The 17,888-nt window shown below is 46.6% G+C and overlaps 1 protein-coding gene across 4 annotated transcripts in view; it reads left to right on the top strand.

Moving 5' to 3' along the window:
* The window catches only part of OSBPL10 (oxysterol binding protein like 10), a 259,064-nt gene that overhangs the window by 73,593 nt on the left and 167,583 nt on the right, over positions 1 to 17,888 (top strand). For 2 of the 4 annotated variants that reach the window (XM_037134654.2, XM_037134663.2), the window contains exons 2-3: positions 14,301 to 14,476; positions 17,240 to 17,319. In XM_037134654.2, the coding sequence (XP_036990549.2) occupies positions 14,301 to 14,476; positions 17,240 to 17,319 (256 nt within the window). Of the gene's footprint in view, positions 1 to 7,142; positions 7,191 to 11,755; positions 11,790 to 14,300; positions 14,477 to 17,239; positions 17,320 to 17,888 lie in introns of those variants that run through there. The other 2 variants (XM_053669357.1, XM_053669358.1) reach the window with 2 other exon arrangements.

The following is a 17,888-nucleotide window of genomic DNA, read 5'->3' as shown; positions in this document are numbered from 1 at the left end:
CTTTTCACCGTTGGTGTGTACCTTTGTTACTTTGTGGTGCTTAGTGCCTGGCCTGTTCTCCACCTGGGAGGAGCTCAGGCACTTGCCTGCCCTTCTCAGGTGAGATAACGTGGGGGAAGGTCCCCTCAGGACTGAAGTGCTGTCTGGGTCCCTTCCCTCTCGGTCTTTTCTTGCAGTTCTCCCAAGGACCTGACCTGAGTCTTAGCTTACTCTGCATGGCTGAGGCCCATGGAGAGGTGCCGGGGTGGGAAGGAGTGGTCAGCAGCTGGCTGGCCCCTTGCCCTTGCTCCTGTTGGTTTCCCACCCGGGCTGGACACTGCCTTGATATCAGGGCAGCCTTTCAGGCTGGACCTTCTGCTCATCTGGCAGCCAAAGACCTGGGTGGCCCAGATGGAGGGACTTGCCTTTTATCTGCCCCTCCTCTGTGGCCCCTAATCCTCTCCGGTCCCAGTGCCCCCCCGAAATTGGGAATCCAGTCTCCTCTTGTCTCCACTCCAATTTCTCAGCTCTTCCTTTACTGTGGCATCTCCATGGCTGGATTCTAAAGAGGGGCCAGAAGACGGTCCTGCTGCTTCTCTGCCTTGTCCAGGACTGGAAGCAGAGACCAAAAGTTCATAGACTTGGAAAGGAATAATACCAACCTTTGCGGAAACTGGAAGAAGTTTCCATTCGATGAGGTCCTCTGGAATGTGTGGTCTTCATACCTAGAACCTGGAGCATTTGACTCTCAGATGGACATGACCTCAAGTAGTCTCTGCAGGGGGCGGGCGATTATTGTTCTGTGTGAGGTCTGAAAAATGACAGAACTGTGGCAGCGGTCGATCCTGTGAGGGTGTGAAGGAAATTCCTGTGTTGAAAGCTTCATGGATGCACCTGCCGTACAGTTCTCGGAGTTGGAGTGTCTTGAAATTAAAGCAGCGCTGTTCCTGATGATCATAAATATGAACTGTACATTGTACTAAGCATAGATTTAAAAAAATAATCTTTCATTTTCAATTACAGCTGACATACAACACTTTTTTGGTTTCAGGTGTACACCATAGTGATTAAACGTTGTAGAAATTACAAAGTGGTCACCCAAATAAATCTAGTACCTATCCGATACCGTATGTAATTATTACAATATTATCGACTGTATTCCCTATGCTGTACCTTGCATCTCTGGGACTTTTTATAAATGACAACTTGTACTCCCTAATCCTTTCACCTTTTACACCTGTTCCCCCAGCGCCCTCCCATCTGGCCACCGTCAGTTTGTTTGAAGGGGTACAGGCTTTGAGTAACCACCCCTCCCCCACACCATCACAAAAGTAAGTTTGGCCTTGACTCAGATTAGTTAAGTGCAATTTTTAGTGCTGCATGTGTGTGTGTGTGCATGTCAGTAGTGGGAGTGTAGCGATAATGTTGAGTTCTTCCCAGCAATTAATTACTGAGTGCTGGCCAAAATACGGTTTAGATTTGTAATAGGTTAACTTATATTTGATACGGAGATCATGATTCCTACTCATCCATGTTACTTTTTCTGGCTTCTGCATTATGGTTACCCTCAAATAGCTGTAGTAGTTACATAGTTTCTTGCTGTTGCTCGTAGAACAGATTCATGTATCTTTTCAGATAGCCTAACTACAAGCTTCTGGAGGGCAGGAGTGTGACTTGTTTACCAGCGTGCCATTAGCATTTGGTATACAGTGGGGTTGACTAGTAGTTGTGGAAGCAATAAGCATTATAATCCTATTTTAAAGGTGCTTCTGCTGGTAGAGGAACACATGGCAAGTGGGTTGATGTGTCAGTTAGGATTTGTGTTCAGCTGTGATCCATAGTAGGTCTGCGTGAAGGTGGAGTCTGCCACGGGTTCTTCTCCAATTTGGCTGCAATTGCCTTCACCTTCGGGGAGCTTGGGAAAACTGTTAATACCTGGGTCTCACCCACGCCTCCCGAGATTCCCATTTAATTGGTCTGATTGCACGCTGGGATTGGGAGTTATAAAACGTCTCCAGGTGTGTTAGTCTGCTTGGGTTGCTATAACACGGAGTCACAGACTGGGCGACTTGAACAAGAAAACTTGGAGTCTCCCAGCCCTGGAGGGAGCCTGGAGGCTGGGAAGTTCCAGATGAAGGGGGCAGGCAAGGTAAGCTTTACTCTGAGGTCTTTTCTTGTGGGTGTGGGTGGCTATCATCTTGCTGTGTGCACACAGAGGAAGCGAGCTCCCTGCCATCTCTTCTTAGGGGGATGCTTCTCGTCATTTCGGGGGCCCCACCTCTTTGACCTCGTTTATCATAATTTCTCCTTTCCAGGCCCTGTCTCCAAATACAGTCACATCGAGGGTTAGGGCTTCCACACGGGAGTTTTGAGGGGATAAAATTCAGGCCACGATACCCCATGATTCTAATGGGCAGGCTTTATTTTTCTGTCACATAAAAGAAATTTGGAGGTAAGCTTTTCAGGGTTGATTTGGAGTTTCACGGATTTCAGGGGCCCAAGCTCCTTTTAAATGTCCGCCTCACCATTCCTGGGGGCTAGCCATGTTCTCAAAGTCCAGGGGAAGTTTTGGAATTCTAGCTATCAAATCCACCCCCCCCCCAAAAAAAAAAAAAACAACAAAACAGGCAGAGGAGGGACGGGGTCTAATAGATTACTGTTCCTCATTTGCTAGAACTTACTCCAGCGACCACATCTAACTGAAAGGAAGATCGGGCATTGCATTTTGGCATAGTGCATTGGGCCTACCTAAAAATTGGGAGTTTTCTTGACTGGAGAGACAAGAGAAAATGGATATTTAGTAGGTAGTCAGCTATCTCTGCTATACCTGGTTTCAGAGCATGAGTTAATCAGTGTTGGAGCTCAGGTTGCAAACCCCAGGTTCAACCCGGTAATCGTTCCACTGTTCCAGGTAACAGTGGAACATGGGTATTGGGAACTGTTGGTAGATGTACGCAGTACGTATTTGGGAGTTAAGGGGAGTTCTTTTCCTGTTTCTCACAGGCTTGCTACATCAACGAGAACTGATTTGCTTCATAAAGTAGGGTCATGGGTATCCATGCCTCCTGAAGTATGCAGCTAGATCAGTGTACGGTCACCGACACGGCACGTTTCAGTTGTTGGTGGCATTTTGTTAGCATTTGACACAGTTGACTGCTCCCTCCCTCCTCAACTATCTTCTTCTGGGGCTGGATTTCCTCCCCACTCCCTCCGTCTGGGTTTCTCTCTGGTTTGCTGGTTAGTGTTAACGTTCCTCCAGTCTGGGTCCTAGGCACCCTTCTTCCCACTTCCCCTTCCTCCCTACCCCCTGCCATTCTCTGTCTATGCCATCTAGTCCGTGCCCTTGGCCTCAGTGCCCACTAATTTCAACTTTATTTCCGCAGATCAGCTTCCGCTGGGCTCCAGGTCCATTTACCCAGTTGCTAATGGACATCTCCTCTGCAGTAATTCTGCCACCTCCACCTGGTCTAGGCTACTGCCATGAACACCGAGGTTTTCTTAATGTCTTTACTAAGGGTAGTTTACATGCCGTAACATTTACCCATTGCAACAGTACAGTGCGGTAATGTTTAGTTAATTATGCAGCTGTGTGGCTATCGCCACAGCCCCCTTGGAGCACATTTCTGCCACTGAAGTAATTCTCTCCAGCCAGTTTGTAGTTAATCCTGGTCTTGTCCTCTGCTCCAAACAGCCACCGATCTGCTTTTTGGCTCTGTCACCTCCCCTTTTTTTGACATTTCATATGAATGAGATTATACAATGTGTGATCTTTTGCATCTGGCTTCTTTCACCTCACAATTATTTTTGAGGTTCACCCATGTTGTAGCATGCACCAGTGTTTTTGTTGCTTTTAGTGTTCAAATGCAACATTCCACTGTATGGATATGTTACATTTTGCTTATCCATTCACCAGTTTACGGACATTTGTCCTTGGGAACTCCCTAGCTAGGTTACGTTCTACTCTTTTCTTACCATGAGACACTTCTCATAGCTGTAGTTCTGTACTTATTTTTGTGAGTATTTTATTGTTTGCTGGGGCTGTTCTTCCACCCCCTCCCTCATCAGAGGGACCTTGTCTGTCCCATCCCTGTATGTATCCTGAGCATTCGGAACACGGTGCTAGCTCAGTGTACATAGTTAAATTTTTTTTTTTAGAGAAGTGAGTGGATTCTTGGAAATAAAACTCAATTTTGAAATCAAAGTGAATTCTTCAAAAGTTGGGCTTATATAGAGTCTATATGTATCCACAATACTTCATGCACATCAAAGACCCTGTGTACAGCTGACTGCATTGCCAACCAGGTGTGAGCTGTGATTATGTTCTGTTCCAAGTATTTCCATGGCGCTTCCAAAAAGAGTGGATACAGGCTCGTGTTTTAAGTTCTGTCTGGTTGGCATTGTCTTCAATTAACCAAAGTGCTGATGCCGTGCACTATGAGCATCAGATCCCGTTGACTGTCTGCGCAGAGAAACATGATACCTACGCTTGGAAGTTCTTGCTTTATAACCAGACAGACCTTTGGGCACCGCGGTGGTGGGATGGTCTGTGAAAGAGAGTTAGCCAGCTTTCTGCAACTGCAGATGTGGCCTGATGCTCAGTGGATGAAGTGCCTTGTCACAAAAGGTTGGAAATGCTGGCTCTGAAATGTGGTCCTCCCGGCAGCAGCGTCAGCCTCACCTGGGACCTTGTTAGATAAAGTTCCAGGTTCTCGGGCTCCAGCCCAGCTGTCCTGAGCCAGAAACCCTGGGGGAGGGGCCCAGGAGGCTGTGTTTACAAGCTGCCAGGTGATTGTGATGCAGCTCAAGATTGAAGAGCACAGGTGCATTACCACATCATTTCATGCCTTTTCTATGCTGAAACCCTGAGGGAAAAAGAAAGGACCCTTGGATCCAGGGGCAGTGGAGTTCAGGGCCTGACTCAGTTGGAGATTTGAGGAAAAGCTCAGCGGAAGGGCTGGCTTAGGCTCCGAGTTGCTCCCCCTGGTCACCACAGGCCAGCATCCCATCTCCCTGATTCACTTGGTGGGGAACGCCCACCTGTCTTCACTCCAGGGATTAGCAAGCGTCAGAATCTGTTTCCACGTGTATGTTCAAGCTTCCAGTGCAAAGTAAGGGACTTGAGTGAAGGCTCAGCCCATGTCAGGCATCCCCAGGTAAGTTCCCTGCATTGTGGATGGCAAGAATGGACATATGAATGATGAGCGTTAACACATATCTTGATATTTTAGTTTGCTTAAGTAAATAGTGTGATGTTCTCACCTAAAGGCACCAGAAACTCACAATTTAATGGCAGTTCTGAAGGTGAGGAGACAATATTCGGCAGGTCTGGATTAATATTGTTAGACAGGTCTCAGCTCTTTGGGTATTAAATCACCTAGTTCTCTAGAGCAGATAGAATCTCATCACAGACCAAATCCAAGGGCTGTGCATCAAACCTTGTGTTAAAAGTTCACTTGGATTTACACTGCTGCTTTATCAGGTGTTCGAGATCCCTGGGGCCCCTCTGCGCAGGTGAGCACCTGCCTGAGACACTAGTCAGCAATTGGATTATGCAGGATCTCTTAAACCAGGCGGTTTTTGTAGCTTGTCTTTCAATCTTTCTCAAAAAGACTTCCAAAGTGACAGAGCCAAGAAATCCACCACCTGGGCCGAATGTGGGTGCACAGATGTTTAATGAGTGAATGACGGGGGTCGGAAGCTTGGCAGACCAAGAGGAAGGCCCGTGATGACTGACACTGTAAGCTTTTATCTTGCCTCTGGTTTTGTGCTGGTTCTCACACTGTGAGGTGATCTAGGGAGACTTTGAAGTTCACGTTCCTGATTTCTGGACCTCATCCGAAAGGATTCTGATTCCCTAGGTGTGGGCTGGGACTCAGGAATCCATGGTTGGAACAAGTTCTCCATGGATTCAGAAGCAAAAAGTAGGAGACTCAAACCACAAGGAATTTAAAATTGAATTCAATTTAATTTAATTTTATTAATTTTATTTTAGATGGAAAGCAATTCAAAAATTTTATAACTACGTTGGTTGTCTTCTAATTCGTTTATAGGTTATTTTTTACTTTAGAGATGTTTTTACTTTTTGTTTAGAAATATGAGTCAATACCTTTTAATGGTGTTGCTCTCCTGTTGTGATGCTTTTCCCACTTTCAAGTTCAAAAAGAGCCACCCATATTTCTCTAGTTAGTAACAATTTTATCGTATGTTATATAATATAAAAATAAAGCATGTGGTATATATGTTATATAATATTATATATTATTAAAACAAATACTATTCATTTTTTAAAAATTTAAGCCTTTAATGTACTCAAAAATTTATTTTGCTGTGAGGTATGAGCTAAGAGTGGGAGCGATAAAATTTTAAATGTTTTTTTTTTTTAGTTGTTTTGGAAAATGTTCCATGTACATTTAAAAAAAATGGAGCATAAGCCCTGGCTGGTGTGGCCCAGTGGATCGAGCAAACCAAAAAAAAAAAGGGGGGGGCACGTAATTATTTGTAAAACTGAAACTAAAACTTGCGATTATGTTGTTTTGAATCTGTATCTTTCTGTTTTCTGCAGCTGGGTCAGGTTCTGATACTAGGATTCTAACGTCTCCCAGTCTGATTGTGTTTTTCCGTTGTCTTCTTGCATTTCTGCCAGTTTCCTCTGTGTTACTGACCCTATGTTTTTGCATCTCTACGGTGAGAACTTCATTTTAATCAGCACACGCTATCTTAATGGTTTGGAGCAGCAATTTTCAACCTTTTTCATCTCATGGCATACATAAACTAATTACTGAGATTCTGCAGCACACCAAAAAATACTTTTTTTTTTTGCTAATCTGACAAAAATAGGTATAATTTTGATTCATTTACATGGGGGTGGTTATTGTGTTGGCTGTTGTCATTTTTTTCTTTGACAATCTAAGGGAAAAAGGTCAGTGCCCTTGAATAAATAGGCCGGTATTGCCTGCTTTTAGAATTCTGGCAGCACACCGGTTGAAAATTGCTGGTTTAGAGCCCTGGGCTCCAATGCCAGACAGCCTGTTAAAATCTGTCCCCACAATTTCCTGTCTGGAAGGTCTTGAGCGTGTGGTTGACCTTCCTGCACTCAGAGCTTTCATTTGTGGCAAGGGGTTAAGGATCACATCTACTTCCTGGGATGGCTGAGAGGTATCATGAGTTAATGCGTGCGCAGCAGGAAATGCGAGATGTCCAGAAAGTGCTCGGTAAATAGCACCAATTCTTTTTATTAATAGTTCAGTGTATAATGATTTTGCTACAGACGGGCCATATTGAGTTTTCCGGTATATTGAGATTTAACTTGTTGTATTGCATGACCGCATACGTTGAATAATGGATTGTGTTCTTCTATAATGGAATACACCGTATTTTTCAGACTATAATTTGGGGGAGATGCACCTCCCCCCCAAATTTGGGAGTAAATGGGGGTGCATCTTATAGTCCGAATGTAGCTTCACATTTACATTCGTGAAATAGTACGTTATTTATGTTATTGAATATTTTACCACATTTTTTGCTTTAAAAACTTTTTCCCTAATTTCCTCCTCTAAAACCGACGTGTTTCTTATGGTCAGAAAAATATGATATTTGTCCCATGGTTGTTGTCGACCTGTTAGGGCCCCAGGGGCAATTTAGTGCTTTCTGGAGGCATCTCTCTTGGTGGCTTGGGGGTGGCAATGGTGGAAGTCTCTGGTCACAGGGTCAGGTAGTAGGTAGCAGAGAGGTGTAAGGAGGCCGTTGCATTTCTCCAGGCACCGCCACAAGTCCCAGGAGTTGAAGGATTCCAGACTTTAAAGCTTGGCTAGAATCCAAGTTGCCTGCAGGTGCTGTGCCTTAGAACCTATCGTGTGGTTTTGATGGTGGGATCCAGCATGTTCCCCTCCAGGAAGTTTAGTTATCATGAGAGAACTTCTGGAAGATTTAGCCTCCTCTTCCAAGCCCACCTGAGGAACTCTTAACAGTTCTGAGCATGAACTCTCCTGCAGTGAGGACACCACAATGATCAAGGCATCACGGGCCCACCTGAGATGCATAGAGACCCTTTCTTATGGAAACCTGCAGCTCCAAGGGTGTGACTCTGGGGTGAAACTTTAATATGCTGCTCTCTGATGATGAAAAGGGCTCAAAAAATGATCAGCAGATACGGTTTTTGAAGATTGAAGGCAAACTTAGGAAAATGCATCCACCACTTGACATATTCCATTTGCTGATTTTTCCCCCTTAGCATTTTTATTTTCCATCAGCAATAGATTGGATGTTTTAGGGACATAGTGATTCTAGATTTCAAACCTGGCCAAATCTCGAGTGGTCGTGGCCAGAATGGAACTGGAAAGCCACTGAAGTCGCAAGAATTGGTATGAGCAATCTAAGTGCTGGAAAGAACCGCTCTTTGCAGTGAGCTCCTCACTGCATCCATCTGAGGATCTCTGCCATTTTGGTGTGTTGGTGAGCTGGTGATCAGCATTCTGGAATAGTCAGGCAGTGGATAATTTAACCCAGAGGAGGGTCTTAAGCTGAAGAAGAAGGTCACTGTTGTCATTAGTCAGGACAAGGCAGGGTATGGAAGTCTGAGCCTGGGCCAAGTCCAGTGGGTTCCAGCTGTTTGGAGCAGGTGCTTCTCAGAAGATGGGGTACCTGGGGAAGGTGAGGCTGATGCCCAGAGGCTGAGGTCGTCATTCCTTTCACACTGAGGGGGGTGTGGCCTGGTAGGCAGGGCTCGGATGGCTCTGGTCCTCACATCTGGTGTGGAGATGAGGGGCTTAGCCTCACGTGCACAGGAAGAGTCTTGACATGTTCTTGCAAATAACAGGAGCACAACTGTGAAAGCAGTTCTGCTCCGTCTTCTAGGACGGGGTGATACCCTCCCATTCTCAGGCCCTTTACACCTGTCGTTTTAATTTTCACTTTTAAATTTAGGTGAGATGATTTACCTTTTCATCAGGAGCGGCCTGTCCGGCAAAAGCTCTTCTTCAACAGATTTATTTCACTACATTGTTATTCGTTCTGTAATTTTTTTGTAGCTTCCCTTCAGCATGAATGAGCTTCTTCCCTGAGGCTCCCCTGTCACCCCCGTTCTTTCCCTCTGTGCCGCTGCTCCTCGAGCGAGTTTGGCCCATGGAGGACGGTGTGCTCTTAGGGCCCCCTCCTCGCCCCTGCCAAAGTACAAATATATGTTTGTAACTTTCAGATCCTAAAGCTGACCCTTAGTGAAGCTTTACCAGGCAGATGGGGGAGTATTGAAAGACCACAAATGTAGACAGATGACCCTCAGAGATGCAGCTGTTGGAAGCAGAGATAGGTGAGGGTGCTGCTTTGTGTGTATGTGCAGAAGAGCATGTGCAAGTGAGTGTGGATGTGTGTGAGTGCATGTACATTGTGTGGATGTGGGCATAGGAGTGTGAGCACATTGGAGCAAGAGGATATCTGAGTGTCTGTGGGTATTGGTGTGAGTGTGTGTGTGCGTGCACTTGTGTGTTCTGTCTAGAGCAGTGGGGTTTGTCTGAAGGATGGTGGTAGGCAATGGCTTGTCCTCAGCGCTCCCAGGGAAGGGGCTTGCCATTTGCCGTGGCTCCCAGCTTTGGAATCAGGCAAGGATGCCACCAAGTAGCTGGTGTCAAGGGAGGCACCCAGATGGCTCTCTCTGTGGGTTTGATCTCTCTCCTCATTGGCTCCTTTCTCTCTCCAGCACGTTCCTTGGTTTGTTAACATAGCAAAGAAAATATGCTCTTTGTATACTATTCAGTTCGCTTACACATCAGTCAGGTTGCATTCTGTAGCTCGACACTACAAAGGGCACACTGAAATGAGGTTGGTCTTACTCGTTTCTCTAAAAGGAAGGCCTTTATGCATGTTTCAGGATTTTGTCAAGCAATGTCCCTCGGTTTAATGAAGCCTAATCTAGAAATATGATTCACTTTCCCATTTAGAATGAAAGCTGCGACTTTCGGACATAGCTGTGAGCTCCCAACAGCAGTGCCTGCCAGAGCCGTGACCCGGCAGGGAACCGAATGTAATTTGTTTCCCCCCAGGGGGACGTGGCCAGCAGAGATTGCCCTCCTTAATGCCGCACGGACAGTTCTTCCCCGAATGTGACACAAGCTAACTTGAGTTTCAGATGCCATCCTGAAAGAACACCGTGCCTAATTTGTTGCAATTTTTAATCAGTCTCCTGTTGCCCTCTCCAACTACAGTTTTTAACTGTCTTCAGAAAAGGAGTAAATTATTGATCTTTCTTCGTGCACGTGATTCAGATGTGTGCATTTGCATTTAAACTATTTTAGGGAGTAGTGGAAATATGGTTTCCCCGCCCTGGCTGAGGCAAGAGGGTAGAATTAAGATGTCAGTTGGAAATAGGTAGTGTGAAAAATCATTAGTGTGTCCCTGTATCCTGTGCAATGTGACATTAATTGGTTATTCTGTCATCCTTATTGGGAAAAATAACAGCAGCATTCAATTCATTTCTTTGTCCCAGCTTCTGAGTAATGTCCTTTGCAAATATAAGGAACTGGGTGCGTGTAGGAAGCTGACTCTAGGAGCGAGGAAGGCTGACAGGTTCCCAAAAGATAAGCGGATAGAGGCAGTGGGGGAGAGGCGGTAAGCCCTTCCTCCCTTCCTTCGAAGCCCATTCAGGCGTCCCCTGGTTTCTCTGCCCCCCCCCCCCCCCCCCCGTGTGAAGGTGGCGTGTCTAATAGTGGGAGAGGCCATCGGTCTGTGGGGTGGAGGCTGGGGGGCCACACCACGTGCAATAGTTGGAGCCAAGTTTTCCTTCCTGCACCCGTGAGGATTATGGCTGTGACGTGCCAGGAGCCGTGTCTGCACAGGGACGGCCACCGTGGGCCACAGTGACGTTAAATAGAGATCGGGCTGGGACCATTGACTCCTAAAAAGAAGGCAGGTCAGCACTTAAATAACTTGACCGTTGGTGGCTCAGCAATGACCCTCGCTCCTCTCTCGTGGAAGGACTTTGGTTCTCGTCCCATGTCAAGGAGTAAGAGCAGCTTCTAAGAGGAAGGATCTGAAAATACAAGTTCGGGAGATTTTGGGTGGGTTCGTGGGGCCAGCTGCTGTGACGGTCCTTGGTCTTAGTGGCCACATGAAACAGAACTGCTGCTTACTCAGGCAGCGGCGTCAGGTGGGTGTTCCTCAGCAGGTGACACTTTTCACAGGGTGATTCGGGGACACGGGCACCTTCCTTTTTGTGCCTTGGTCATACTGGTGGTGGGGGTCTCCATTCCACTGCGGGTGTGAAAGTGCGTGCGAGCAAGTGGGTACACGTGTCTGCCTGTGTGTCACGGGCCCGGCCTGCGTTATTGCTGTTCATACTCTGCTAAAGCTCAGTCAGACGGCCACATCCTAACTACAAGAGAAGCTGGAAATACGGGGCTGGGAGAAAGGAGGTTTACAGTTGTGAGTACGTGAAACAGTTTATTCTTGTATTGTTTATTAATTATTGAATTACTTCCCATAGGAACAACTGTAAACCTACTTTTGCCCCACCCCGTGTATTCTGGCCGTGTGTCCTGGCAGCCGAGGACAGGGATTTGGGGATGACCCCCTAGGTTAGGCCAGTAGTTCTCGGACTCAGAGCTGCCTCGGGGTCCCCTGGCAGCTGGTTACAGCCCAGCTTCCTGGGCCCCTTTCTCAGTTTCTGATCCTGCGGGTTTTGGGCAGGGCCCCAGAGGTGACGTTTCTAACAAGTTCCCAGGCAGTGTTGATCCCAATGGGCTGCATCACACTTTGGACAGTCCTGGTTGACGTCTGACTCTTTTGTCTTGATGTATTCATGCTAACGGTGAAAACCAGAAGTACGTCTTCATTATGGTGACTCAGCAGATAGGAGGGAAAGAAAGGGGTAGAACAGGTAGTTTTGGTCAGGCCATTTGGAATGTTAGAAATCATAAAGGTGGGTGATTTCTGAGGGAAATTGGAGTTTGGGAGGCTGGGGCCCTGGGCGGGCAGGCAGGTGCCAGTGAGGTGGCTGCACCTTGCTCTGTGGGAGGGGACCTGAGTGGCCCGGACAGGAGCTTTCCGCTGTTAGCTCTGTGGGACGGGAAGGTTTGGGGAAGAAAGTAGCTAAGTAGGTACGGGAGAGGTGACAAGGTGACAAGGAGGGACTTCCATGGGAAGCAGAGGCGAGTTGGTGGCTGGTGCAGCCGACGGGGCCTGGGCCTCGGCCTCACACACGGACCCGCGGGGCTGGCGTTTCGAGTGTAAGTCTCGGAGATGTGCGAAGCGGGGGTAAAAGGCACCTGTTAGGTTGCTGTGAGAATGAATTAGGTCCTTCATGGACCTTCTTGGTTCCTGGTGCTTATAGGTTAAAAAAAATTCCGCAGTTTTATTTAAGATGTTAGCTCCAAACAACTTCATACAGGTTTATGTCCTAACAACTCAGTCCCAACACCATAGACAAAACACAAAAAGAAGTATGTTTTGACCTTTTTGTTAGATAAGCACGGTACTCATTGGTGGGATGGGCGCCCCTGTGGGTGCTGCGTGGCTCCGCAAGCCTCGGAGCCACGTGGGGCGCCATTGCCCCCTCTTCCTATTCCACGTGGACGTGGGCTTTTATTCCCAGGACTGGCAGAAAACCCAGCTTTGCCACGAAACACTGTCATTGTAAGGGTGTAGTACAAAGTCTAATGTCCAGACTGCGAACCCCACCAGAGTTAGTCGTGAGCATGGTACTGACCTAGGCCGAGGATCACTGCGTCTCCCTCAAACGTAAAACGTTCCTCAGTGTCCTGTGAGTTCACTGTAGTGACTCCCAGGAACTTTGGTGCACAGGTTGGAAATTGTGGAATTTAGTAGTTTTTTCATTCATTCATTCATTCATTCATTCATTCATTCATAAATGTTAACTGAGTGTCAACAAAGTGGCAGATGCTGTGCTGGGCACCGGGGGAGGGGACACTGGTCCCCTCTAAGCAGTGTAGAGTCAGTCTATCAAGGAAACTAGACACTGAATCAGATAATCCTGCAGGTGGAGACTCCTGTTGGGGCCACAGCGAGGCAGGATCGTTTTAAGGTGCTGTGAGGCCTTGCGGGTGGGATACTGACCTGGTCAGGAGAAACTTTCTCAGGTCAGGGGTGCTTGAGTTGTTCCTGAAGGCTGAGAAGTGAACATGGCGAAAAGGGGAGGAAGTGTATTCTGGGCAGGTATTTCGCAAGCCGTCCCGAAGGACTTGCTGTTCCCCCAGCCCCCCTAAGGTGGATTGTGGTTGCTTTGTGACTAGCGTGTAGCTTGTGTGTGCCACACTTGTTGGGCAGCATCGGAACCGTTTGAGACTAACCCACTGATCATGCAGCTGGATGTTGAAGCAAAGCCAGATGGCAGGGAAAGTTTCAAAAACCCCTTGTGGACTGGTGACAGTTTGGGAACTGTCAACATTTGTGGATCACACTTTGAGTACCTGCTCCAGGCAGGGGGCACAGCATGAGCAAAGGTCCTGTGGTGGGAGTCAGCTGGCAACTAGGAAGGAGGGGAGAAGGTGAGAAGTGGGAAGAGTTAGGGGCTGTACGAGGCATCTAGGCCACAGAAGAAACTTTTAAAGACACTTCTGTCCTGGTGGAGAAAGGGGACTTTGTCCTAACTACTTCTAAGGGTGTAGATGGAGGGTAGACAGAGGCCAGGTATTTGGCTACAAAGACTTATTAATTTAGGCAACTTGTAGTTGCCCATTTTTTTGGTTTTTGTTTTTGTTACCCTAGACATGGAGCCCAATGGCATTGCCCCTCCCAGAGTGAAGGAAGTTCTCATCTGTTTGCATGAAAAATGATAGCTGGAAGGGCCCCCCTGGAGTGTGCCAGGTGTCTGTGTAAGCACCACCAGTTCCCTGCCAGGTGACCCGCACGGAGCTGGCTTCCTCATGGCAACCATGCTCCTGGCTGGAAGTTCAAGGCCCAGCTTGTGGCCACCAGGGTGTAAAAGGGCCTCTCGTGGAGATGTAGCGAATTCCAGCTGTGCCCAGGAAGTCATAAGGAGCATGCCAACAGCCTGTGTCCTGGTACATCTGCTGTTCTGAGGTTTACTGTGGTATCTGTGGGCACCGAGCGAAGTGGTGGGCATTGCACCAAATCCTGGATGGACCTGCCTCTTTCCTGCAGAGCCCACCCCAGGCTCCATTCTGACTCAGGAATCAGGTGTTCTCTCCTGCCTCGGGCTGGTCTCGGAGGGCACCTGTCCAGCACATTCAGTTTCCAGCTTCCTGGATTTGGAGCTTCGATGTCAGTGGAAGGATCCCTTTCCTTTTCTTCCTTGCTGTGAGCAGTGGGCTGGAGGAGAAAAGTGACGCGCTGCGGTTTCTCTGCTGTCACAGGTACTTCGTGCTGGACTTTGAGGCTGGCATCCTGCAGTATTTTGTGAATGAGCAGAGCAAGCACCAGAAGCCTCGAGGAGCCCTGTCTTTAGCTGGAGCCATCGTGTCCCTGAGCGACGAAGCTCCCCACATGCTGGTGGTGTATTCTGCCAACGGAGAGATGTATAAACTGAGAGGTATGGTCTTCTGCTGCTGCCTTCTCAGACAGGCCTCGTGGGCTACACGGTTCATAATTACCATGGTGATGGCTCTCTGGTTGTTGGATTTTTTCAAAAATCATCATTAACAATTTGCTGTGTTTGATGACTTTGTGGTGACACAGTTGCTGCCTCTTTTACCCCAAGGGTGGGAAATGGCCTGCCATTAGGAATGGCTCGTTCTAATTGAGGAATCGAGGACAAAGGGAAGGTGATTGCAAAGCCAGCTGAGCCCTAGGACTTGGGCAGATTTCTCCTGTTAGCTCAGTGTGTGTTTCCTTCTTTGACCTTGGAGTTTGAATCTGTGCTATACTGTCCTGTGGGCACTTTGGGCTCTAAGGACAAAGCAAGCCTTTTAAGGGCCATTATGTCCTCCTCCCCCAAAGTTTCTTGAGAACCATCTCTTAGTAAACGGCCTCCTTCACGTACGTTTTATTTAATCTGTTATGAGCCTGGTGAGAGACCAACTGGTGTTGAGTGAGTTTCCTGTTGTGTGCTTTCTCCCCTTCTCTTTGCTTCTTGAAAACTGACGTGTGCCCTGCATCCTGATCACCAGTTGAGAGGGTCCAGCATCCGGCCACCCCCGTGGGCCCTGCCTGCCCCTCCCCCAAGCCACATGTGTCATGCAGCTTTTTCAGGAATGCCAGATTTGACTGTAGCAGCATAATTTGATTGCTAGATCATTCTTCCAGTGTTCTGTTACAGTTGCATTGCCAGAAAAACAGTCAGTTTTCTTCTAACGAAGTAACCAAACACTACAACTAAAGCCAACAAAAATCCAAAAATACACACACGCACACACAGAGTCAATGTTATTTATTTATTAAAGTCTGAGGCAAAGTAGTATGTATTAAGCGTTAGGAGGTAGTTGGTAATTGTGCATTCTTATGACATTTTTCTCTGCCCAAGCAAAGGCTAAGAACAAAGAAAAGGCCTCTTGTTACTTCTCCTTGACCCCAGGAACGGACCAGGACAGGTGCCCTCTGCAAAGCCCTGACCGAGGAGGGCCTTGATCGCTCACCTCTCAGCCTGTTGCACTGCTCTGCCTCCAAGTTTCCTCCCAAGAGATGGAATAAGCTAGTGTTTCCTTATTATCTATACAGAAATCATCTTCTAGAGTCATAAAACAGTCCAGAAGCCTGTGACATAAAAATGTCTGTAGTTGAAGAAGAAAGTTTTTCAGTTTGGGGGAAATGTGCTAAGATTCATGTTCTTTTTTGAGATTTAGGCAGTGTGCTTTCCAGCTGGCTAGATTTATATGGTCCTTGGTTTTGCTTTGCTGTTTATTGCTTAATAAATTGTTAGAGCAGAAATAATAGCAGGGGGAAGACTTAATGTCATTTCCCCCCTCCCCCTGCCTGTGGTTTATAAAATGACACAAACCCATACAGAGAAGCAAAATCCAGCCAAGTTGACGATTGAGCCATCTCATTTTGCCTTTGAGTTATTATTCTCTGGGTTATTAAGCACCAGGGTTGTTGTTTTTTAAGGGTAGTTTTAATTGCATATATAAAAGTTTCATTATCTGCACGAAATTATCACAAAAGCTAAATTAACTTAAACTTGGCAACTACAGAAAAGCTGGGTAAATTTCTGCATCTCTGTGGCTGGCTCTCAGCCCGTCCCACAAGGATCTGGGCGTCTGTTTCATTTCCCATCCCACCTACACACAGAGTGGAATCTTCATGTCATTAGCTGCACAGCTTTGGGGAGTGTTTTCAGTGCTGCGCCTTTGGACAGTTCTGTCACACACGGCAGCTAATTCTTTACAATCTCCTAAGAAACAGAGGCTCTGGTTTTTGCAAACTCCTTTGTCTTTGGAAGTTAAGTTCACCTGGTATTAACGCCTGTCCACAACTCTAGATTTATTCACCTACAAGATCAAGTTTGAAGGTTGGGTTTTATTGACAAATGGCACACCCCTTTTTGTAAACAGTTATTTCTAGGGGAATGTTCTGTTTTCTGCATTGTCAACATTTATGCAGTTAATATGATATTAAAACATTTATGTAGTTAATTGTTCACTTAGATTAAATATTTAAATTTTTATTGGAATGCATTATGTATCCGTAATATTTTAAGGAAATAGTTTTATGTGTTTTTTTGGGGGGGTGTTGATGAAAGGCTATGATGATGACGTTGACTTGTATGTTACTGTCTCTTCGGGGGAAACATGAGGATCTCCAAGGCAGCATTTGGTTTCTTGTTCTGTCCAATCCTAACAGGAATCCTTGAGAGCACATATTAAAGTGGTAATTCAACTGGATGCTCGTTTTGTAAATGCTAATAACTGCACCGTACAACGCTGGTAGATAACAGAGGCCCTGGAAGGCGTCCTTTGGTCCTCCTATTAGCCTCGCGTGGCAGAGACATTAAAAAATAATCGCGTTTTCCCTTCCGTGCTGCCTTGTTAAAGAAGCAGAAATGACTTTTTCCGAGAAGGTTTAAAAATGGCAAAATTGTTCTTGTAACAGATATTTCAGGATACATTTTTAATGTGGCTTAAGAGGGAATTTTCTGTTGAGATTTAGTGTAATTGGGGTTTTGTGGGGGGGGTTGGCATAAGTACAGGCTACTTGAGGATATCGAGATTTGTATTTGCTTTTCCTTCCTTCACCCTCTACCCTTCACTCCCTTTGCCAGCACCCCCCCGCCTCCCCCCCCCCCCAATTTAGGTGGGTGTAGAAATAGGTTGGATGTGTTTTGGAACAGTCTCTGTAAGTGTTTCTTTCTCTATTTTAGCTGCTGATGCAAAAGAGAGACAGTTTTGGGTGACTCAGCTTCGCGCTTGTGCCAAATACCACATGGAGACGAATTCTAAGGTGAGTAGCCGTGGGGAAGTGAGGAGGCTGTCCAATACCTCGGAAGGTGATCCTTCAGCCCAAGTCTGTTTCTTTGGGGAAGTCGTTTTTCATGTTATTTTTAAAAGTTATACCCCGTAGTGGAATTCATGCTTGCCCCACTACATTAACATGTGAGCCAAGAGAACAGTGGCAGGATTTGCTTGTGGGTAGGATGAAGAGGCAGGCAGGCACTTTCTTGGAACTGATTCTGCAAAGACACTTCGATTGCTTTCTGTGTTGTCAATTTGGGCAGCTGTTAATTGGTCTGTTGAGAAGCTGGCGTGGATGATTTCATTGCGTGGAGCCAGAGTAGTCAGATTTACTGTTCACGAGGACTCCCTGTTGTCGCTAACCCTTAAATAAAACCTAGACCCCCCAGATTGATTAAGTGCTCAGCCAGGCGCTTCTGCATTCTGAGTGCGTAAAAACGTTCTCCGGTAATTTGGCATCCAAGTATGAATTATTTTCTCCTCAGGACTTGGGATGAGATCTCGGATCAGATATAGGGAGATAGAAGGTTGGCATTTTCATGGATTATTCAAAGGCTT

Source organism: Artibeus jamaicensis, unplaced genomic scaffold (assembly GCF_021234435.1).
Source record: "Artibeus jamaicensis isolate MK-2021 breed Jamaican fruit bat unplaced genomic scaffold, CSHL_Jam_final contig_519, whole genome shotgun sequence".
Taxonomy (NCBI): domain Eukaryota; kingdom Metazoa; phylum Chordata; class Mammalia; order Chiroptera; family Phyllostomidae; genus Artibeus; species Artibeus jamaicensis.
The sequence above is the reverse complement of the archived record's forward strand: the minus strand, read 5'-3'. Positions and strand labels throughout refer to the sequence as shown.